Genomic DNA, 25,634 nt, shown 5'->3' with positions numbered 1-25,634 from the left:
GTTTCTTTTAGGAGATGGAACTCCCCATGCCTACTCCCAAAGTCCCTGGTGCCAAAGGCAAGGGGAAGAAGGGAAAGGGTGGTGGCCGTGGGAGAGGTAAAAGTATGGAGAGCTTATATTCAGCTTATTTACTTCTGATTCCCACCTGAGAACAGTTTTACTGCCTGCCATGTAATAGTCAAGCATACCTCATTTGGAGTGGTAATGAGAAGAGTAAGCAGAGGGTGAGCTGCAGTTTAAATGTGTATTGCCTCATGAGACAGCTGAAGGCAACATCTGTCTGCAACGAGGTTCTCATTGTGCAGCTGAATCTGGGTTTTATATTTCAACTCTGCAAAAATCTTATTTAGCATACTGCTAGAATTTCTGAATGTACTTCTGTTTCACTTTCTTCTTATAGTGGTTCATTTTTTTAAAGTTTTAAGTTCCTTTAATAAGTCTGGTTATAATCTTATCTTCACCTTGTTACTGGTTTTAATTTACTAAAATTTGTATGTCTTCTGTACCTTTGCAGAAAACAGCTTTGTCATTTAAAAGATTTTTTTTTTCCAAATATAAGTATTTAATCTTATATAACTCTGTTTTTATATATATTATTACTAGCATTATTATTTGTCTTTCAAGAAAAGCATATAATGTGCTTTAAGTTACGATCCTTGGTTGGTAGAATTATACAGAAGGAAAATTATTAATTAACAAACATTATCAGTTCTCCTTTTAAAATAAAAGAATTTATAAGTATACAGTTTAACAGAGGCCTAAATATAACATTGCTTTTTTTAAGATCTTGAAAATACAACTGGGTTATAGACTATAGGTTAAAAATGATGATTTGGTTTAAAAAAAAAAAAAAGATGCCACTGTGCACATGTTAAATTTCATGGCTGAAACAACAGAAAAAAAGACCAAAAAACATTTAAAGGTTACACAAGTACACTGGTGCCCAAATCCTAAGAACGAACATTATTTCTAAAGATTACAGTCGCAAATTCAGGGGAATTAGCTTGTTGCAATTTGCATAATTGACGATTTCCAGAAGAAAATGGGAACACATTCTAATTTTCGAATTGCGTGCAAAGCTGTCAGATGATAGTACTCGACAGGATTAAGGCAAAAGGCTGCACTAAGCGAATTGTGTTTGAAGGATGCTCTTCATGAAGGAATGAAGTTGCAAACTTGGATGTCTTGTAATGTCTCAAAGACATCACGCATCATCAAAGATTACGTTTTGCTGTTATAACCAAAAATCTGTTTTCATGCTCTATGGAAGAGAGATGATGACCACTTAGCAAACCTTTGGAACAATTCCATTGGTTTGAAACACTGCCCAGAGCCTGGATACAATGCTATGTGAGATTCCAAACTCTCTGGCAATATCAGTAATTCTGTAGCCTTCAAGCTTTCTAATAAATCTTCCCAGCATGAAATCATTGGACAGCTTGGAGAAGACTGAGCAATTACTATTATTGCCAGAGAGTTTAGAATCGCATATAGTTGTATCTAAGCTCTGGACAGCATTTTAAACGGAATGTGGAATGTGTTCCAGACGTTTGATAAGAGGTTGCCCTCGCTCTGCCACAGAGCATGATGATAGAATTGACATCCATTCAAGCACAGATATGCAGATATCTCAACAAAGGGTGGCAATTTGTCTGCGACAAGTAAGCTTATACGCCCAAAAGCCTGTTGTCTGTGTCCCTTTATGTATGTTTTAAGTGGGTGATGTATCTATAAATTGGACAAGACACCAATGGGCTAATGTACTCTTTACAGATGAGAGTTATTTTAGTCTTTCCTTCGATTCTAGACAACACGTGATCTGGCATGAAAGTGGTACTGCTTACCATTGGCAGAATGTTCTTCAAAGTGATAGATATGGTAGTGCTGGGATCATGATATGGGGAGGCATTATGCTTAATGGATGCACTGAGCTACAAGTGCTGGAGATAGGGACTATGACACATCGTACACGAGCAGTGGATATACTTCTGAAGGCTGAGGTCATTAATGAAATCAGGTGACCAGCACCTCCTCAGATTCAACCAGATAGAAGACGTTTCTAATGCAATGGGCAGATGCATTGATGCTCAAAATTCCTTTCCAGATCTTATCCTTGCTCTGAAGGAAAAGTTTTTTTTTTTTTTTTTGGTGTGTGTGTGTGGGGGGGGGGGGGGATTTTTGCCCCAAGAACTCCTGAATCACTTGGTGCTAAGTGGTATGATGTTGAGAGCTGCATCGAAGTTTGGGATGGACATGTTCCATAGATAGAAATGTCTCTCTGCATAGTTTTTTTTTTTTTTTTTGTAAGTGCTGTCCATTAATTTTTTAACTACACCCTGAGGAAATTTCTAACTTTTCCCAAAAATGTATTGCAATTTACATTGTATGAAAATTCATGTTTTTTGTGTAATATAATTTTATTGCTTGCAATTTATATGGAAGCAATAAATTTTTCCATATTTTGCTGTAGTCATGAAATTTTTTTCATATACAAGTAAATATGTAGTTCATCCTTAGCTTTTGGACACCAGTGTAGTTGCAGCTTCCACTTGAAATAATTTATTTTCTGCAGATATAATTTGGATGACATCTTTATAATTTCAATTAAATTTTCATTCACTGACTCATTATTTGGTAAGAGGCCACCATCTCTTAATATCAGTGGTTGTTTAAGCTATTCAAATTTTGTATATACTATACTTTGTCATGTAGCAAAAGTCATCACGTAGCAGCATGAGTAGCAAAATTGCATTAGAAAGATTTATTAAAGCAACACTTGCTAATGACACACGTCTTTTTTTTTTTTTTTTTTTTTTTTTAATTCAGCTATTTCCCCAGGTTTATTTATGTTTAGGCTTGAAAGAAGCCAATTAAAATAAATTAATTTTCTTAAAACTTTTGTACTAAAACAGGTGTTGAAAGTTTATTTTTCACTTGGTTAGATTTAGTTTAATCCTTTATCCAAGTGTGAGCAAACAAAGTTTGTACCTGAAAGTATCTTCAGGACTGGGGTAAGGTAGTACAACACCGGGCAACTTGTTGCAAAGGTGGAGCAAGCTTACATCACTCCTATCTCAGTATCTCCCATAATGCAAAACATATCTCCTTGCAGATATGTATAATGTTATGCATTAAGGGAAGGGGCACTATCCAGACTAGTTTCGACCTTTATTGAAGTCTCTTCAGTGAGAGCCAGGCCCAGATGTGGAGATACCAGGCAGAAGCAATGGCTGTTCTGACTCAAGGACTATGCAATTGTTTGTTACAATGAATAATTTTGCTTTTTTTTTTTTTTTAAATGAAAGTTGACTGCATTAAATTAAGTTTAATCCTTTATCCAAGTGTGAGCAAACAAAGTTTGTACCTGAAAGTATCTTCAGGACTGGGGTAAGGTAGTACAACACCGGGCAACTTGTTGCAACGGTGGAGCAAGCTTACATCACTCCTATCTCAGTATCTCCCATAATGCAAAACATATCTCCTTGCAGATATGTATAATGTTATGCATTAAGGGAAGGGGCACTATCCAGACTAGTTTCGACCTTTATTGAAGTCTCTTCAGTGAGAGCCAGGCCCAGATGTGGAGATACCAGGCAGAAGCAATAGCTGTTCTGACTCAAGGACTATGCAATTGTTTGTTACAATGAATAATTTTGCTTTTTTTTTTTTTTTAAATGAAAGTTGACTGCATTAAATTAAGTGAAAATCATGAATTTGAAAAATATATGAAGGTAAAAAGAAAGAGTTATCATAACACTCTTAATAAATATCAATCAACTTATATTATTCTTTTAGAGAACAAACTTCCACTTATTCAGAGTTTTTTTCTCATGCCAATCACATCCATAAAAGGATGTGTTTTTTTATAGATATGTACTCACATAAAGTGAATCTTATTTATTTTATATGGGGTGTCCCATAAGTCATGAATGAATGCAAAATATTCATCATCAGCAGCAGCATTTTCTGTCCACTGCTGAATGAAAGTTTCCCTTAAAGTCCTCATTCATTCCTGTCTTGAGCATTTCTCTGCCACTGAGTTCCAACCATCTCTTTAATCTCATCCTTGCATCATCTCTTTGGTCTTCCTCTAGCTCTCTTCCCATCTCTAGGATACTGTTCTGATATCAATTTTTTGTGTTACTTCTTGTAATATGACCCCCCCCCTCCTCTCTCGTCTGAGATCTCCAAGTATTGTACTTTCTATAAATGCTAATACGGAGTAATGATCTTCCCATTTTCCTGTGAGTAATCCTCAACTTGGTCAATTTTTTATTCAGAGTCCATGTTTCACTTCCATATATCATGTCTATAAGTATACAACTGTCAAATGTTTTTACTTTTAAGGTAGATTAAGATGTCTCCTTTGAGTGCTTCACAGTTTTTGTCCAACAGCTATCCAACCAAGTTGAATTCTACATACAATTTCTTCTTCTTCACAGTCACCCACTACTATGATCTTTTGTCCTAGATAAACATGCGAAGTATATCAGTTTCCTGGTATTCCATTTATACTGCCTTTTTGTAATATATTTATTATACATTATTTTTGCTAGAGCCTGTGTAGCTCAGTGGATGTGGCATTTGCACACTACGGCGCTTGGCCACACGAAGGAAGACTTGATTTTGAATCTAGTCGGTGACTAGAGGAAATTTTTCTAAGCCTTTTTTCGACCGGTTCCAGAGTTAGTCAATCTCTGGCATGGGCAAGTGGGTTTTTCATCCCGTAAACTCAAGAAAATCAACTGTAGAACCCACATTATTTCAGACATTAAATAGGAGTGTTAGGGACCACGAGATGGCGGCACTTGTTGAGCCGTCTCTCATCACTGTGTTCCGCTTAATTAGTGATAGCCTTGGGCCAGCTATCTCTGATTGGGTACCAGTGGAGATTGAACTGTCCATTCAGTCTCCAAAAAATTCAATAGGGCTAAACACGGCCTCGCCTACTCCCTATATATAGGAATAAAAGGCATTAGCTGATTTTTTTTTTTTATATTATTTTTGCTTTGTCTTTGTATTTAGTCCTTTCTTTTTACTTTCTGCCTTTAATTCAGTGATTATTTGTTGAATTTTTTCTGCAGAGTTTCTTAAAAGAACTATATCATCAACAAATCATAGGTGATTTAGTTCTTCCCACTGACCATAATTCCTCTATTTTTCTAATCCAGGTTTTTAAAAATTTCTTCTAGAGATGTGTAAATAATTTAAGTGAAATGGCATCATCCTGTCTGACTCCTTTTTTTACAGGAAGTTTCATATCTGCTCCTGATTTTAAAGATGCAGTTGAAAATTTATATATGTGATGGCTTAAGTATATCAATGTAAGTTTTTTCAATGCCTCGATTTTTAAGGACTTCTAAAACAGCTAATGTTGAGATTGAATCAAATGCCTTTTCCAAATCAATGAATGCCAGACCTAAGGGTTTTTGGTATTGATTTATTTTGTTATTACATATACAAGGTGTGGCCGTAATTAAAGAGGTGTTCACAGCCCTGTAGAAAAAAATGTATTGGGCAAAATTCAACCAAGCTTGATGTCAGTACATTCTGGAACACAGGTTTTTTATTTACACAAGATAAAAAATAGTAGAAAATTCTGCAACCAGGGGACATATGGCGCTATAAGCACGTGATGTGGATTAATTAAACAGTAATGGCTAGAAGGGACAACAAACCAATTTTCATGTTCGTATAACTTACAGTTGATATTAACTGGCTACGGTTTGCGGATGAAATAGCAGTTTTAGCTGATAATGAAAACAAACTGAAAGCCACCCTAACAAAGATGGAAGAAATCTTCACATAGTACAGCCTAAAAATTAATTATAAAAAAACAAAATTATTAATTACAAGTAAAGCAAATCCAATGAAAATAAACCTGGAAATAAATAATAACCTACTACAACAGGTATCCTCTTTTAAATATCTTGGAAGTCTTATCACAGAAGATGGAAGAAATCAATCAGATATTAAAGCACGAATAATCCTAGCCAAAAAAAGCATTCTATAACAGAAGACACATTTTTATCAGTAAAGGACTTGGCATCCAGCTCAAAAAAAAGACTAGTGAAAACATATCATTGGAGCATTGCATTATATGGTTGTGAGGCCTGGACTCTAACAAAACAAGACATGAAAAAGTTGGAAGCATTTGAACTTTAGTGCTGGAGAAAGATGATGAAAATTCGTTGGACAGAAAAGAAAAGTAATGAAGTTCTGAATATAGTTCATGAAGAGTGGTCATTAATGAAACACATCAATAAGAGAAGAAAAAGCCTAATTGGACACCATTTGAGGCATGGGGGACTGATTACAGAAATAATGGAGGGGACTGTAGAAGGAAAGAGGCCACGAGGCAGACCAAGAATTTCATATATAAATAACATAATGATGCTAACTGGCACTAAGAGTTATGAAGAGATAAAAAGGAAGTCACAAGACAGGATGTTGTGATGTGCTGCTATATTTACCAATTTTTCGATTGATGCACCAAAGAAGAAGATAACTTACAGATGTAGCTCAATATGCCCTCCTTTCAGATGATCTAAGAACTGCATTCTGTGAATGACTTTCTACAATGAAACACAACAAATCTGCATTGATTTGCCTCACATTCTGTGTTATTCTGTCTTTCAGGGTTGCTAAATCAGGAACACGTCCTTCATACACCATGCATTTCAGATGGTCACACAACCAAAAGTCACAGGGTTTCAGATCAGGCATATGAGGTGGACATGCTGTGGGAAATGCACGACTGATCACTGTGTTCTGTAAAGTGTTTTTGTAACATTCGCTGTACTGGCAATACAGTGTGAGGTGGTGCTCCATCCTGCATGAATATGATAGAGTCAAGGCATCCTTGCTGCTCCAGTTGCAGAACAACAAAGTTGCGCAGCATCTCTCAGTACTTAACATCAGAGACGATACAAGTCAATGGTCCCATCAGACGAAGTTCTTCGAAAAAGTAGACCAGTAATAAATGATGCAGTGAAACCACACCATGCTGTGACTTTCAGTTTGTTAAAGAGGTGGTCTGATGGAACACATGAGGGTTATTTGCAGCCCAAATGTGGCAACTGTGTAAGTTAAAATTACCATTCAGATCAAAATATGACATATCACTCCACAAGATCTTCCATCTTCCATGGCCATGCATCATCCACCTATGGATCAAACTGCAGTCGAGTTTATGCATTGCCATGAAGCAAAGCTTGATGGTGGGATATTTGTAAGAGAAAAGCCTCAGGATTTTCCACACAGTTGAGTATGGCATGACCAGTTGCCTTGATATTGCCTGAGCACTGTTGGACCCTTTTGTGCTATTCATTCTGTATTCCACAATGGCAGTTGCAACTTTGTCAACTTGAGGAATAATTGTTTGCACCCTTGTCCTTGCCTCACTACTAAAGATCTGCTATTTTCCAATCGTAAAATAATTTTTCAAAGATTTGTTATTGTTATTGGACCTTTTCTCCTATCCTTCAAACACCGGAATTCTCGAAGCTCAGCATTAGTGTTACCACATTGTTGATACTAAAGCTTGATTAGCAACGTACATTCTGGTAAGGTGAGATCCATAGCACGTCTTTCTTATCAGAATGATGTGAATTCATTTCGGTATATCCACCAAATCATCAGTAGAAACAGTGAGATTATGCAAATATCATGTACTTATAGTGCCAAATGTCCCCCTGGTTCTTTTTATTTTCTGTAAATAAAAACCCCATGTTCCATAGTGTACTTAAACCAAGTTTGGTTGAATTTCATCCAATACATTTTTTTGCTACAGGGCTCTGATCACCTCTTTAATTATGGCTACCCTATATATGATCAGTGGTGCTGTAATTTTTTCTGAATACTGCTTGTTCTAGTTTGCAAAAATCTTGTCTGTTTTGTATTTTGTTGTTAACAATTTTTGCAAAAATTTTGTATATTGTTGAAAGTAGACTTATAGGGCAGTAATTTTTAATATCTTGTCTGTCTCCCTTTTTAAAAACTAAGGATATCATTATTCCAACTCTTTGGTAGTCTTTTCTGTATTAGGCATAATGTATAAATTTTACTTAAATGTAGTCTTGACTGATACACCACCTACTTTGACAACTTCTAGTGGTAACTCATCTTCACCTGGTGTCTGCATTATTCATGCTACCTATTGCATATTGAACTTTTTTCTTGTAAAATAGTATCAGGGCATATTTCTTCATCTTCCATTTGGGGTATTCCTTTTTTCATATTGGTTTGTCTTGGTAATCATGTTATAATTTAGCATAGAAAAATTCTATTATTCTTATGATCTGTTCTTTGTCTTTAATTAGTACTCCATTTTCATCCTTAAGGGTTATTAATTTATTTTCTCATATGCCATCTCTCCTCTTACTCCTTTTGGACTCATTGTTTTCTATTGTAATTCTAATTCTCCTTATTTTGAAGTTTTTAATTTCTTGTATCATCCTTTATCTTATTGTTTTACGGAGCTCTAAGAATTCTATTCTCCTTCTCATTTCTCTTCTCTTTCTGAGAAAGTTTAGGGTTTCATCAGACAATTTTCTTTCATCTTTCTTTTGGTTAATTCCACCAATCTCTTTGACAGTATTTAGTAGAGTCTATTTAGTGGAAGTGGTGTTTTCACTCCTCAGCACTAAACCACCTGAAGATAGACTTGAGTTCAAGTCTAGTCGGCGACTGGAGGATTTTTTTTTTTTTTTTTTTTTCCCCGACCGGTTTCCAAGTTAGTCAATCTCTGGCATGGACAAGCAGGTTTTTTCTCCTGGAAACTCGGGTTTTTCGTCCCGTAAACTTAAGAAGGGATGCACTCTCTAGGGCTGGAGTTGGTAACACAGCGCCCGCGAGCGTCATGGTGCCTGCAGTGAATTTTTTGTGTGCCCTCAGAGAAATTATTGTAAACTGCTTGATTTGTGCCTCTTAAGACAAGAGACCACTGATCATAAGTATTTGAGTTGTTGACGTCATCTAGTTATCAATGTGACCACTCTCACTACTCTTCACACCACTTCTAAACGTTGTTAGAACCCTTTGTTTCTTAGTATATGTGTTTGTTGAATCACTCCTGCTATCAGTGCAAATATAAAATACTTTGTTTACAAAGATATTTTTAACCCTTGATAATGGATAAATATGAAAGGAAAAGAATGTACTATTTTAATGACGATTGGGAGGAAGAGTATTGGTTTATCAATCTTAATGGCAAATGTATTTGGTTATTATGCAATAATAATGTGCCTATTTCTAAAAAAAGTAATATAGAAAGATATTTCAAAACCATTCATGCCAATTTTAATTTTGACTATCCAGTGAAATCCGAAATAAGAAAAAAAAAAAAAAAATTTATCTTTGAAATTATCCATTACTATGCTATCCAAAACTATGCTGTTTACAGCATAGTTTTTTTAGTAAACCGTTGCAACATTTGCTAGCTAAGAAGAAAAAACTGTTTACAGATGGAGATTTAATTAAAGAAGCTATGTTAGAAGCTGCAGATTTACTTTTTGAAGATTTTAAAAATAAAACTGAAATAGTTTTGGCTATAAATACATTGCAGTTATCAGCAAGAACTGTAACTAGAAGAACTGAATCAATTGCAGTAAATAAACTGCAATTGATTCATCATTACAGCTGGATGAACAGATACATCACAATTAGCAATTTCAATGAAAATGGTATTTGATGATTTTTCTACAAAAGAATTTCTTAAAATACTTCCACTGAAGGGGCACACAAGAGGAGAGGATATATTTTCCATTTTTAAAGATTTTGTACTATTCAAAAAATTACCAATTAACTTCAGTTACTTACTGACGGTGCACGAGCAATGACTGGTAAGGAAAATGGATTTATTGGCTTGTACAGACAGGACTCTTTATTTCCTAAATTTATTGCATATCATTGTCTTGTTCATCAAGAAATGTTATACGCTAAAACTGTCAATTTTAAACATAATGTCAATTGTAACAAAAAGTATTAATTCGATAAAATCAAAAGCAACTCAACATAGGTTATTTAAATTACTTTTGAAAGATGAAAACGCTGAAAATGACAACCTACTATTACATACTGAAGTGAGGTGGTTGAGCAGAGATAAAATACTTGAGTGATTTATTATTCTTTTGCCGCATATAAAAGAACTTATTACATTGTGGAGCGATTTTTACAAAGAATTAGAAAATAAAAATTGGTTAATAGATCTTGGATTTCTAGCAGATATAATGGCAAAGTTTAATGATTTAAATCTACAATTACAAGGGAAAAATTCCCATATTGCTGATATGATTAGTGCAATTAATGCTTTTCAAGTGTAAGTTGGAACTATTGAAATCCCATCTGATAAAAATTCGTTGTCACATTTTCCAAATGTAAAACATATCAATGAAAGTTCGAATAATGAAACATTTAGCACTACATCTTATATAAAAATCATAGACATACTATTAGAAGAGTTTTCTTCCTGCTTTCAAGATTTTATGACTTTAGAACCTGTTAGATTTTTCCTAAATCTGTTTAACATTACCGAAGATGATATACCTGCTAAAATTTCCAATTACTTCGAGCTAAGTAATGCAGTCTTCTGTATTACTTAGCTTGAAATGAAAATAATTAATTTTCATTTCATGATGACAAAATATTCTGGAAGTTAGTAGATAGAAATACTTTTCCTATTCTGAGAAAATGCTCACTAAAAATTTATTCATATTGTTCAATTACATACAACTGTGAGACCCTGTTTTCAAATATGGCATATTTGAAATCAAAATATCGATCTCAACTTACACACTCACATTTGGATAATTGTTTAAGAGCACTTCAAACCTATATGCTTGATGCTAAAAAATTAGCAGATGATGTACAAGGCCAGGTTTCTCATTAAATCCTATTGAATTTATATTTATTGTATTAATTTATTATTTTATTTTTTATGGTATTTTATATTCATTCATATATATGACAAAAATATGTTGTAAAAGCGAGTTAAATAAAATAATGTTAAAATTTGAAATCCCATTTTTTCATAAAAACAACTAATCATAGAATCTCTAAGCCTGAAATGAGAGAAAAAATGCCTGTGTCATGAGCCCTCTGTAATTTCCAAATTTTATATTGTACTCTTTATATTAAAAAGGTTGCCGACATCTGCTCTAGGGGTTACAGGTTCCTCTTGGGGAACCTGTAATCTCTAGAGCGTGTCCCCAATGGCAGATTGGAAAATGTCTTCTGTGGACCAACAGGCACTCAGGAATGTCTGATCCAGAATGGGTGGCCCCGAACAGCGACTGATCCAAAATGGACAGCTGATGAAATAGGGAACTTCTACCCTGCACTCAATTTTTGGGGTCCCTGTGCATTGTTAGCCCTAGTGTTGTATTATATGGATAGACACAGAAGCAAAAGAAGTATGTCATGTAATCTGACTCACCACCACCATCACAATCCAGCGGCCTTTCAGGCTGGGTGTATGAAATGTGCTACTGCAGGAAGAGACAACCTCGCAAGGATTTCCACCTGGAATGTTAGAGGAATGAATTGAGCTGACAAACTGGCGAATGTAAAGAAATTGAGAGAAAATGGGAATCGATATCTTAGGATTAGGAGAAACTTTTTGGAGAATTGGAGACCAATTTGGTACTTGTCTCCCAAATGGAAAACAGTACAATGTCATCACATCAGGAGGAGAGCAAAACAAGGAAGATGTAGCCTTTGTTTTGAAAAAAAAGGAACTAGAAAAATCTGTAATCTCAATATACAGGAAATTAGAGCGTGTAATCTCTATACTTGTTAAATCACATCCCTAAAGACCTCATCACCATGCAAGTGTATGAAACTAGCGCAGACCAAGATGAAGAAGTAGAAGGATTTTATGAACAAATAAGTGAAACAGTAGAAGAATATGGAGGAAAGAGAAACAAGATTATAATTGTGCTGTGCAACTGGATTGCAGGAAGACAAGGATAAGCAAATATATAAGACCATATGGACTAGGACAAATCAACGACAGAGGAGAATGACTTCTAGACTTTTGCAACCAAAACAAAATAATCAGAAACACATTCTGTGAACTAAAAGAAAACACAAGGCACGTTTAAACTGCTTCAGATGGAATCACAAAAAACCAAATAGACTTCATTCTGATTAGCACGAGATACAGAAATGGTGTCAAGAAGGTGAAAGTAATGCCATGAGCAGACTGTGGCTCAGACCACAGATTACTGATAATGACAATTAAAATAAAACTTAAGAAAATAAAGCAGACAACAAAGAAATGGAATCTAGAAAATTTAAAAGCAAATAAAAAAAACATTCCAAGATGAAATAAGTAAAGAACTGAAAAACAAAGAAAACTCTAACTTGGAAAGCTTTAAAGAACTAATAGTTAGTACAGCAAAAAAGTTTATCAGTAAAAAAAGAACCAGAAAATAAAAATGGATGACAGAGGAAATAAATACTGGACTTAATAGAGGAAAGTACAAAATAAAAAGGACAGAAAGAAGAATATAAGAAATTGGATAAGCAAATTAAAGACATGTAAAAGAGTAAAACAAGAATGGATCAATCAAAAATATAAAGAAATAGAAGAATTACATAAAGAAAATAAAATTACAGAGAAATATAACAAAATTAAAGAACAGTAAGAAAATTCACTTTAAAGGATTAATCAAACAAAAAGATGGAAAGATTATTGTGAAGTCCGAAGATATTAATAATAGTTGGAGAGAATATGTTGCAAAACTATACGATGACAGAAGCAGATCAGAAATCCCTAAAATTGAACAAGGGAATGAAGGGATAGAAAATGCAACAGATAGCATTTTCTATCTATTGCATTTTGGGAATGGGAAATGAGATGATAACATACTGGCAGAAGTAATTAAAAACTTGGGAAAGGATGAAAGAATTGTTTGAGAGACATTATAAAGAATATATACAACACAGAGAAGATACCAGAGGATTTCAAGAAATCACTCTGCATCCCAATTGCAAAAAGCAACAACACATGGACTGGAAGAGTATAGAACTTTAAGTCTAATCTCACACACATCTAAGATCATACTGAAGATAATAAAAAAATCAAATACATGCAAAAATAAAGAACCAAATTAGTGAAACACAGAATAGTTTAGTGAAAGGAAAAGGCACAATAAATCCCATCTAGAACTTATTCTGTATAACTGAAAAAACAATTGGATTGGACAGATCTGTGCATCTATGCTTTATAGATTTCCAGAAGGCATTTGACAGAGTCAAACACGAAAAATTATTAGAAATCCTTAGAATATGATATTGACAAAAAAAAAAGGACCTGAAAATACTCTTACAACTATACTGGGACAGAAAGCTGGCTTGCAAGGAGAAGAGAAGACCATTGACATTAAAAGAGAAGTAAGACAGGGACGTGTAATCTCTCCAATACTGTTTAACATCCATAGTGAACATCTAATGAGGAACATAGAGGAAATGGAAATAGGAATCATGATCAGTGGAAAATACATAAATAATATGAGATATGCTGATGATACTGTGTTCATAGCTGATTCAAATACAGGATTGGAAGAAATGCTAACTAAGATAATCCAAAATGGAAAAGAGCATGGAATAGAATTAAACTTTAAAAAGACCAAATACATGATAAGAAATAAAGGAAGTGCAATAAAAAGCAAACTAGAAGTGTTAGGTCATAACATACAACAGGTGGAAACGTGCAGTTATCTCAGATATATATTCACAGAGACTGGGAAAAGGAAAGAAGAAATATAAACTAGAATCCGAAAGGCAAAAGCAGCCTTCTGGAATAATGGATACATCTTCATAAATGATATTGACAGCAAAACAAAACTAAGAATAATCAAAGCATACATGCAGTCTTTAATTATGGATGTGAAAACTTGATATTGGATAAATGGACAATCAGAAGAATACTAGCATTCGAGTTGTAGTGCTATAGAAAAGCCCTCAAGATCTCATGAAGAGAGAAAATAATAAATGTAGATGTGATGAAGAGGAAGATGAGAATGGCTGGAGAATTGAATATAGTAATTTTAGAAGGAAAGATAGAGAGAACAAGGGGAAGGAGAAGGAGGGCATGGATAGACGATGTTCTGGAATGGACAAAATCTAAATTTAGTATGGTGACATCAAAAGAATGGCAGAAAATAGCCATTCTTTTTATGTCACCATGATGTGGAAATCCATAATTGCAAACCTTCAATACGAGAAAAATAAGAAGAAACTCAAGAAAATCAAATCCACACTGTTTCACACATTAAAAATATTGTGTTAGGGACCATGAGATGGTGGCACTGGTTGAGTCATCTCTTCACTTTGGACTGTTTAAATTAGTGATAGCTTGGTCAAGCTATCTGTGATTGGCTACCAATGGAGATTGAACTGCCCACTCAGTTTCCAAAGTTTAGATAGGGCTGAAACGGTCTCACCTACTCCCTATACGAGAATAAGAAGCCGTTAGCCAATTTTTTTATTTATTATTTTTATTTTAATATAGTAGTCTTAGTTATTATTTGACACTTTTTATCCAGGTATTCATTCATATCAATATTATAAAACTTCTGTCTCTTTCTGGAAGATTTCTTTGTTTTTTTTTACCCAATTTTGTAAATTAATAGAAGGTCTTTTACTTTTGATTAGTTTTGTTGATGACAATTTTTGATCTCACTAATCTGTGGTGAAACTGTGGTTTGGATCATATAATTTCTGTTGGTTAAAATATAATTATTTCATTAAACACCTTTCTATTTGGACTTTGCCATGTCCATTTTTTTTAATTTTTTTATTTTATTTTATTTTTTTTTTTTTTAAGAAAGTATAAAAACTTTCAGCAAATTCTATCATCCTTCTCCATTTTCATTCCTCTATCCTAGTCTATATTTTCCAATTGCTGCTAGATGTGCATCTCTTATATCTTCTTTACCATCGAAGTCTCCCATCAAGATCTTAAAGAATGTCATTGCTGTTTACCAATTCATCTAGTGTTTCATAAAATGCATCTGTTTCTTCCTCTGTGTAGTCTGAGATTGGTGCATAAAACTTGTTAATTATGAAGCCAGTTCCTCCCTGGAATCTTGAATTGGCACCATAACTATAGAGTAGAAGTCCATTTTTTAGATTGATACTTTTCACCAAATCTCCGAGTTTCATCCACTGATGTCTTCTTCTAATTTTGTTTGTCCTGATAATGACACATAATTTTCTGTTATTAGTTCTGTTCTGCATATGGTGTTTCTCATCAAGAGCAGACCTCCCCAAAAGGTTTGTCTGGTCTGTCATATAGTAGAGAGAGACCATCACATTTGTGCTTTTTATATGCCCATTGTGGCCTTGGGCTCTATGGCCTCCTTATTATCCATCATTTTGAGGGGTCATTTTTGAGCAAATAATCTTTACTTGCTCACCAGGCTTTGTAGAAGGGCAGCCTACTTAGGTAAGGCAAATACCTTAAACATTTAATATCTTTTTTTTTATTAATTATTTTTATTCTTTTTTGTTGTAATGAAATATAGAATCTGGAGGTTTTTTAAATTAGTTATGAAAATCCACATCAAACCTTCCATTTTTGGCTTCCTAATGACCGGCCCTTTCTATGGCATATTCATGACAGCTGTTAATGTTTCTCGTTGCAGTGCCCTGATTTCTACACGAATGTTTTCCTTCGACTGTTGGATTGTCTTGGGCTTGTTCACATAGACCTTTTCCTTCAGGTAATCCCATAGGAAGAAGTCGGCAGCTGTGAGATCTCAAGAATATAATGGCCAATTAATTGCAGATAATTGCAACATTGCATGATTTTGGTTTGTTGTGGAGTTGTGAACTCTTCCATGATTAATTTCCCAAATTAGAATACCCAACAGGGAAAAGGAAAAAATGAAAAAAAAATTAATAATTGAAAAAGTTATTCATATTTTAAAGCCCTTCATGACTTATGATTCACCCTGTATTTGATTTAATCCAAAGTGGAGAATGATCCATCATGCACATGAAAAGTACACATTTCGTTGAAGGTATTAACTTACAACACTACAGATGAAACAAAATCAACATGATTTGGATAAAATTCAGAATTGTAATGAATGAAAGAATTGATGTTCTATGGCACTCTCTAGGACTAGATTTAAAGTAGTTTACAATTTTTGAGTTGAAAAGCATCTTAAAGTGACTCCCGAATTTGCCATTTTTTAGTTATTAATGCAGCCATGCTTGTTGAGGCTCAGAGTTGCACACTATAGGTTGACTCCAAAATAGTTTCCCATGCTTGTTAGCAGCTTCTATTTAGTACTGTTTTTGATTAATCCTGTGCAAAAGTGTATCTGAGATGTTGTATGATACTTTTAACTTGCCATGATGAAGACTGCATATATACTTAAGATATTGTTAAAGGCAAATATCAGCAGGTTTTTCTTTCTCTACATAAAAGGCAGTTTTAGAGGCATGTAATACAAACATCCATTGTTAAATACCTTGGATGTGTTCAAGAATGAAGTTTGTTCCTTGAGGAACATCCAAGAGTTGCCATTTTGATGTGTGGTTTAAAATTAGTGTGAAGCTTATTTTTATAAATTATTTTTTTTTTAAACCACATATCAAACTTGCAACCCTTATCTGTTCTCCAAAGAGCAAACTCCAGTGCCTGCAACTTAGCTTACTCTACATAGACAGGAATATCTGGTAACACATGCCTTGAAGAGAATAAAAAAAAAAAAAATTTTTTTTAAAATATGTATGCTAACATCTTGTGGGACTGGCAAACTACACTGAGGAAGTCAGAGAGTGTTTTTTTTAGAGTTAGCATTTGGGAAGTATTCCTTGAACTTCATCTTTCATTATAGTAAAATATGGAGACTGCTGTGTTGGAGTGATAATTACTTGATGCTTTGGCTTTCATATTATAGAATGAAAAAAAACGAAAAAAGCATACAAGTAAGACTATTGCTATTCAATATGCCAAAGGAATATCTGAAAAAAATAAACAGACTTTTCAAATATAGCAAGAGAAAACAAGCACTCCTTTTGCCAATTAATATATATAATTTTTTTTTTAAGTTTTGAATATCAGTGTTAAACCAATGGTTATTTCATGGATTCAGTTCTTTCCCCCCACTTATTATAATGCATTGAAAATATAATAATACATTTAATAAAACATTATGTATAAAAACAACACTGTCTTACTTTATTATTACTTTTTTTCAATTTGTTTTTTTTTTTTTCCAACAAAAATTCAGACTTGTCTAGTAATATTTCAGTTTTTATTTTATTTTATTTATTTTTTTCAGAGTAAAATAGTCTCTGGTGCATAACAGTTCCAAAATGCAGATCTTGCATGGAAACTTTGATTCTTTACTTTATCTTTTTATTCAGATGCTATTCCAAAAATATGGCTAAAGTTTTCTTGGAAATAAAATCCCAAATGAAATTCTTTGCATGCTCTGCACTTCATGAATACACCTACAATTGATACCACTCCAAGACAAATCATATACTGGCTCCTATGTTTATGACCTAATTGATTCCTAAGAAATGAACCATAGCAATTCAATCTGTAATTTCCCACAGTCTTTTTACCATCATGAATTTGGGTTATGTTCCTAGAAATATAGTTTAGACTAACTTATTTATTTTATATTTAAAAAAAAAAAGGCCTACACTGAAATATGATACTTGAATAATGAAACCATAAAAAAACACACACATTTAATTCTGCAAAAGTGAAAATGTTATAGGTTTATAGCTTCAGTTTCCTACCCCCAGCCAAAAAAAAAAAAAAAAAAGATCTGCAGTTTCTCATTAATATTGTCATTCTTCATTAGAAGGAAAAGATATGTACTCCATTGGAATCACATTGACAGTTGCATTTTAAGAAAGCAGTTTCATGTGTATTTAAATTAAGTCAGATTTACTTTTAAATATTTTTACCTATAATTTATGAAATATTACAAATACGTTCAAGTTAAGGTACATTTTGAAGAAAACAGAAAAAATCTTTGTGGGAAAATTGTACATCAAGGGACAATGAATGCGCAATTTTTTATTTATTTATGATTATTATTTAAATCATGTTTGTAATAAGTGACATGAATAAATGTTAACATCACAGAAAATAATAAAATTGATAAATCAAGATTTCACTGGTTTTTTTTTTTTTTTTTTTTTTGTCAAAACTGCTTGCTGCAAAGGTAATAAATCATTTATAAAAATTTAATGTATTAAATAAGATATCCAGTTTATAATATCTGAACTGTGCTTGTTGGTTAGTTATTTTTTTAACACTATCTCTGTGAAATTCATTTTTTGTGGTTGATTTTACTTTTTGTTTGGCTGTTTGTGTGATTTGCTAGATTTACAGGTATGTGTGTGTTTTTCTTTGTTATTTCATTCTTTTGTGTTTTCAACAGTATATCTGTGAGGATTGCTCTCCTCATAAGTTTTCCTCCAGTCTTTTAATCAAAATCGATGCACAGTTTAATCAATGCAAAAACTGTTTAAGGTCCTATACTGTCTGATAGTTATCTGAAAATTGATAAAATCAAAGGCTTAGCAAAAATTTTTGAATTATTTTGCTTGTGTTCACTTTGCTAATCTTTTATACAGTGTGTGTATATATATATATATATATATATATTTTTTTTTTTTTTTTTTTTCCAATACAGTTTTTTTTTGCATAATTTTCAAGAAATTTTTACATTGATCTCATTGTATTTTTCTCCCCCTGCACTGATTTGTGAACCATCTGAACAAAAACTCATCTTCACCTCCTCTGCTCTTACAACTCCATATATTAATATCAAACTGCTGCTCTGAGTGAATCTCAACTATTGATATCAATGAGCTCTTAATAATATTTTAATTAGCAGTTAGTTCAACATTAATTGCTATACTCTTAAAAATGACTTAACCATTAAGAATTTTATTGGACATAGGAAGGAATTAGCCTATTAAAAAATGCGTTATGTGCACATTTTAATTGATTATGTTGTATTTTAATTTATATATTTTTGTCCCAAATAACAAATTTTTGATTTTATTTTTTCCTCATCTAGTTATTATTGTAGCAATTAAAAATCAGAGTATGACTGTTGTTTTTATGAGTTGTTCATAAAAAAAATTCATATTATATTTTACTATTAAGCCTTATAATAAATGTCTGTAAATTTCATTTATGTAATGCATCCTTTTAATATATTAACAGCAGAGACATAAAATAATTTTGTATATTTACATTCTTCAGATCTCTTTGAATGATTTAAACAATTTTATATATATAAAATTTGTATGGTTCAAAAGCCATTCTATCATCCAAAGTTTCCACAAATAGATATGATGCATCTTAAAAGCTTCTATGCATGGACTCATGTCACTTTCACAAACATACACCTTTTCCATGAGTGTAAGAGTAGTTGTCAGTCATTGTATCTTTTTTTATCTTTAAAATTATAGCCAATTCTGAAAATCAAAATGCTGACAAGTCAATAATACAACTGCCAGAGTGAGATAACAGTTAATCTAATGTTTTTATGCGAATTAATATTCAGCAGTTAGGAAGGAACTTCACATTGTTAGCATTCAGCAATGTGTGAGAAGAGTAACTCAAGGTGGTATTGCCACTTTAACAGAATGAGAAAGGAAAGACTTAGTAAAACAAGTGTTTGCCAGAATGGATAAGAAATATATTCAGAGGAAGACCACAATCTAAGTGAATTGATGCATTTAACAGTTGAGGAAAACTGTTGATAAGAAGTTAGTAATAATGTAAACTTTCCATGTCTTATTATTATAACATCTGTACATTCTTGCAGAGTACATATCAGAAATTTCATAATGATAATGGTGATATATTTAATAGTTAATTTAATCTAATGTTATTAATTGCAGGTGGGACAATGAATATAGTATCAGCAATGTCATTTGCTCTGGCCACAACTTATGGCAACTTAGGTGTGATCTGTCTGATTTGCCTGTGTGCAAAGCAGAAAGAACACAGTGAAATCACATTACTATCTGGTGGTTTAGGGAGTGAGCAAAAATTTTTTTGTTTTACATATCTAAGATTAAAAAAAAAATTTTTTTTTTATATGCGTGTAATGCATACACACGCACATTCAAACAAGTTATTTAATTAGAACTAAACACATGTAATTTTAATTCATATTATACTACCATCCCAGCAACTTTATTTTTGTGTAATAAAGGTAATTAACAAAATACATTCCAACTGTTCAGGCATATTGTTGAATTGAATTATATTGATCCCATACACAAGAGTCAGAAGAACCTGCAGTACATCAGAGTCCTGTGTTGCTATGCAGGTGAGGATTAGGTAAAGAAAAAATTTATGGACTAATGGTGAACCAAGGTTTAGGTTCACCATTTCTTGAAGATTTGGAGGTGGTTGTTATTGGGGAGCACTTCATGAGGAAGGTTAACCTATCTGGAACAAATGGAATAAAAGAGAAAGAGGAGAAACAGGTTATGTTTTTGTGGTTACTGAAAAAGGGATATGCAGTTGTGAAAAGTCTTGATAAAAATTCTTTACATCCTACGTGGAATTCAAACCAATTCTTTCCAACCAGAGGGGTTGTTGAAACCGATTGATCTACAGAGGCTTCTTTTGGTTAGCTGTTGCTCTTGTTTAATAGGCCCAACAAAAAGTGGAGAGGTGATGGAAGTCATTTCATTTGTAGTATTATATTTGGAAGTACCTGTAGGGAAAATATTGCTAAAATAGTGCATCTGTGAGATAGGGATTGAAGTAAGCCCATATGGGAAGGAACATCTGTGAACTGAACTACTCTCTTCTGGACAGCAGCACTGAATTTGTAGGTTCACCATTCCAAGTCTGTGAAGGGTATTCTAAGGATGGGCAGACTGGAATTTATATAGAGTTAGTAGGTGGATAGTAGCTTTCTGTGGTACTTGGCCATGTGTTAAAAACAAAAACCTAATATATTAGAGGCTAAGGAAGCTACTGATGTAATGTGTTTATGTGATGACAGCCAGAGGTAAATATCAGCCTGGGGAGAAAGAGAGAGATGATCCTGTCTGGTGATTTGTATATTACTGAGGGTAATTGTAGTTGAGAGAATACTTTTGCCAAAGAAAAAGGCAAGATTTCATTGTGGTGGTATTGAAATCGACCTGATTGTCTTTGCTCCATTGAAGCTGATAGATAGATCAGTGCTTAAACCATTAGTTGCAGGTGATCTTGTTTCTTTAGAGAGAGGGAAAGATGTGCAAGCATCATGCAGTGCTTGCACATCTTTTTTGGCGAAGTTCAAAAAGAGGAAAGTATCATGACAAGTACTGGAAAAAAAAACTTACTATGCAATTATAGAATGTGGCAGGTATATAATGGATGGCAGTTTACTTAAGCAGGCCTTTCCATGGCACATGTCCAGTGGTGTGTGTGATGTAGGCTTAAATGTCAACTATAGATCTAGATTGGCTGGCCTTTGGGTAAAATGGTTAAGTTGACTATTCAGGACTTTCTCCATTATTTTCTAAGGATTGACATGATAGAAGTGGAATAATAGTTTGACAGCAGACTTGTATCTCCAGTTGAATAGGTTGGACTCAGCTAGCACTTATCACAAAGCATAGAAACAAGCACATATGATAAGTGCTAGCTGAGTATAAAAGATTGTAGAGACGATATAGGACACATGATAGCTGTGGAGTACAAAAATTGTGTACATCTGGATAGATGCCATTTGGACCTGAAGAGTCTTATTGTGCAAATTATTCAGTATTCTGATGTCTTTGCCAAAAAACTGCAAGGGGCATAATGTGCTGCAAGAGTGGCCATCTGGAAGAGAGAAAGGTGAAGTACAGTTTAAAAAGTTGGATTTGGATTTCTTGAAGATGAGTTTGCATTTATTGCATGGTTGAGCATAGGCTGAGTATGCATCAGGTATTCCTGATGCAAACTACCTACACTAAGCTGAGTTTTTTTTTGTTCAATCACTTTGGTATCCTTTTAGTAGTATCAAGGCTTGGAAAGTGGATAGGAAATTTGAGTAAAATAGGTAATGAAGGCTTTCACACCAGTGAGTATAGCTTTTGTGACTTCCTCAGAACAGTTGTTTGAATTGGTACAGCAGAAGTGATAATATAGAGGAAGAGTAGAAGTTATGGAGGTCGTATTGTTGCTTTTGTAGAAGAACATGAGGTGGAGAGTATTTGGATGGAGGGTTTTGTGAGGGAGAAAATTTGCATGAGATCGTGATAATTACTCCGAGGAGAAGTGATCCCTGCATTATATCTGAAAGGAGAACTGGCTAAAAAAAAGAACAAGAGCTTGGAGAGATATCAGGAATTCTGTTTGCTAGATGTATGATCTGCATTAAGTCATTGCTTATAGCAGTGGCTTTCAGACTTTTTACATACCCTCTCGTTTTTGTAAAAAAAAAATATGTACTACATTAAAATGTAAGAACATCTTAGTTAAACTAAGATGCTCTTACAGGTTTTTGATAGTACACAAATTATACTTCAGAGCTAATTAAAAGTAAAATAGTGCAAAGATATTTATTTTAAAAATTATAAGTTTTAAAATTTTAAACTTAACATTAAAAATATTTCTTAGTAATATGCTAATATTATATTGAAATAAGTGAGCAAAATATTGAGTACTTGTGGGAGTTGTGCTCAAAGAAAGAGTTGTGCTCAAAGAAAGGGTCCCCCCCAGTTAGAAGTTGCACCCCAGTTTAAAAACCACTGGCATAATCAAGTTTTTTTTTTAATTTTATATATATATATATATATATATATATATATATATATATATATATATATATATATCAAGAAAATAATTAGTTTATTTATTTCTTGAAGACCTGAAGATTATAATTATTTGGGAAAACAGTATGGGGAAGACTATTCCAAAGAGCAGAGGTATAGGGAATGTGAAAGCAGAGAATAAGAAGTTGGTTTGAGTTTGGATTCAAACTGTATAAGGATGTTGACCAGCAGCTGCTCTTGTTCATTCATGATTAGAGGAAAGTGGAAGGATGATAGTAGTTAATTCAGTGGAACAGTATCTGTGGAAATCCCTATTAAAAAAGACAATAATGCTGCAACAGCATCTATGGGAAAGCAACTGGAGAAAGTCTGAGCAAAGGGTCACCGATTAAACAAAATGGTTGTATTTGAATACATTCAAGCATTCTGAAGGAGTTCTTAAGTGCATCACCTCAAATTTGAGAACATTATTTTAAATGTTGGGTAGATTTGATCTTTGTAAAGTGTCAGAAGACGAGCAAGAGAGAGAGAAGTACTGTTTGAAACGAATAAAATCCTAACTAAGAGGCTAAAAGAAGCCATGGATCTGTTGTGCTTATGTCAGAATAGATTAGATGTGGGTGCCAATCCGAGAAGAAAAAATTGTCCTGATCGGCAAGAAGAATATTTTTCAAAGTGAGAAGAGTGAGGCATGGTCTTTCTTCCTAGAAATAAGATAGGACTATGCTTTGGTGGCATTAAAGTTTGCTGAGTTATTCTCACCCCTCTTGAGAATGAAGGAGATAAGTGTTTAAGACATTGGTTACAGAATATCTTTAAGTGCTAATTACTCAAGTATTACAATGCTTAGATAACAAGAAAGAGGAGCAAAAAGATCTGTCATCAGCAAAGCTACGAATAGCATTGGATGTAAGGGAGAGAGAGAGATTGTTGGTGCATCGGGTGTAGGTGAAAGCACAGAGCCCTAGGGAACACTGGCAATGAATGCAAAACATGATAAAAGGAAAGTATCTACCATGACCCTCATTCAGCATACGACTGGCAAGGAAACCAACAATCCATCTACAGAGTAAAGGAGGCCATAATACCAGTCTATCAAATACCTTTAAAATATAAGTAACCACTGGAGTTTCTCCAAACTTTTCCATGGCCTGTGTCCAAAGGTGGATGAGGTTTGGTTAGATCTGCTGTGGAATGAGAATGGTGTAATCCATAATAGTGATAATTAAGTAGTTGGTGAGTTTCCATATAGTTGTGCGCATTTGATGAATTTTCCATTATATTGGAAAGCACTTTTTATAGATAAGCTTATACGTTGGTTAGACATACTTCTAATTTTTTAGTACGTTGTCATTTCCTAAAAAATTGGGAAGTACTGAAAGCAGTCGAGTGATAGCTTTGGTGGTGGACTTTTATCTCCTTGTTTGGAAACAGGTTGGATAAGAGATCATTTCCAAGCCACTGGATGATTATAGCATCTTGCGTAGATGATACAAGATGGGTGCAAGTTCCAAGCTTTTAGTACAATTAGTGGAATACCATCAGGGTCAGGAGATTTACTTTTAAGTGCTGCTAAGTACTTTTTACTGCTAAATATTTTCTCATGCTCTTTTCGCTAAATTTCACAGGAGGCAAACTGTGGATAGTTTGCAGAATATCAGGACAATATCTGCCATCATTGTCTATGTAAGAGTTGCAGGAGAAAACTGATACTCAGGTGTCATTTTTCTCTTTAGGAGATATTACTGTTGTACCATTAGGGTATGAGAGAGGTGGAAATATGGAAGGACAGAAGTTGCACTGCCACGGCCTTGTCATTGGATCAACATGACAAGGCTGTGGGCTAGACTGCCATTTGGACAGGAGACAGCTTAGTGAATTTGGCCCTCTTAAAGTCTGCTCTGAATTTATTTATTTTTGTTATTTTTATTTTTCAGTTGTAATGAGCAGTAGCATATGAGAGACTGGAGTTTTTGACTTGACTCATCATTGCTCTGGCAGAATTGTTGACGAACCAGTGTTTAGATAAAAGTTGAGAGTTTTCAGTGAAGTGGGGTATAAATGCGCTTGTCTCCCAGCAAGAATAATTTCTGTTATTAGATTAAAAGAGCAGAAGCAATAATCAGACCATGGGAACAAGACATAGAAGTCTTGAACTCATCCAAGTTCACATGGGGTGCCACAGTATATGAGGCAGAATGGCTGGGAAAAGGAGACATGGGCAAGATTATGGTCAGATTTTTCCAAGAGGAGAGCTAACATCTATAGCTAACTGGTATATTTGGAGGGAGAGGTGTTTAATAAAATATCCAGGGTGTTGGGAGAATGATGAGGATTATTAGGAATTCAGTAGGTTGTTGAACAATTTACTTAGTGTGCAAGTACTCGGTAAACCAGTTCTTGCGCATCTCATCCTTGATCAGTAGTGTTGAAAAAGGGACCCAAATCAGAGTTATGGACATTTAAGGTCTGAGGAGATGATTCCACTATTTATATAGCTGGATTTCAGAAAATTGAGCTTCAAGGAAAGGAAAGTGAAGAGGGTAGACAGGTTTTGAGAAGTTGGAGAGCATAAATATAGCAGATGAATGTTAGCAAATGAGGCAAGAGTACCTTAAACAATATAGTTCAAAAGCAGAGGATTTCAAAATTATTCTCTGTCAAGCAACATTAGATCTCACAAAGGCATGGGCACCACCTTTTTGGGAATCATGCTGCATTTAATATGGAAAGTGAAGGTCAACTCTGGTTGAAGTAGTGTAATGTTTCTTAAACTGTTGGAAGTTTTTTTTCCCCCCACTTGGTTAGACTATAAATTATATATTTAGTTTAATCCTTTATCCAAGTGGAAGCAAACAAAGTTTGCGCCTGAA

The 25,634-nt window shown here is 33.9% G+C and overlaps 1 protein-coding gene across 8 annotated transcripts in view; it reads left to right on the top strand.

Annotated features, from left to right (window-relative positions):
- LOC150092301 (homeotic protein female sterile-like) overlaps positions 1-25,634 on the top strand; it is a 579,681-nt gene that overhangs the window by 173,252 nt on the left and 380,795 nt on the right. For all 8 annotated transcript variants that reach the window (XM_090415148.1, XM_090415149.1, XM_090415147.1 and 5 more), the window contains one exon: positions 12-96. In XM_090415148.1, coding sequence (XP_090271274.1) covers positions 12-96 — 85 coding nt within the window. The remainder of the gene's footprint in view (positions 1-11; positions 97-25,634) is intronic.

The sequence above is a fragment of the Typopeltis vanoorti genome, chromosome 26 (genome assembly GCF_054136105.1).
Source record: "Typopeltis vanoorti isolate ZY-2024b chromosome 26, IOZ_Tvanoo_1.0, whole genome shotgun sequence".
NCBI classification, from domain to species: Eukaryota; Metazoa; Arthropoda; class Arachnida; order Uropygi; family Thelyphonidae; genus Typopeltis; species Typopeltis vanoorti.
This window is presented reverse-complemented; position numbering and strand designations above follow the sequence as displayed.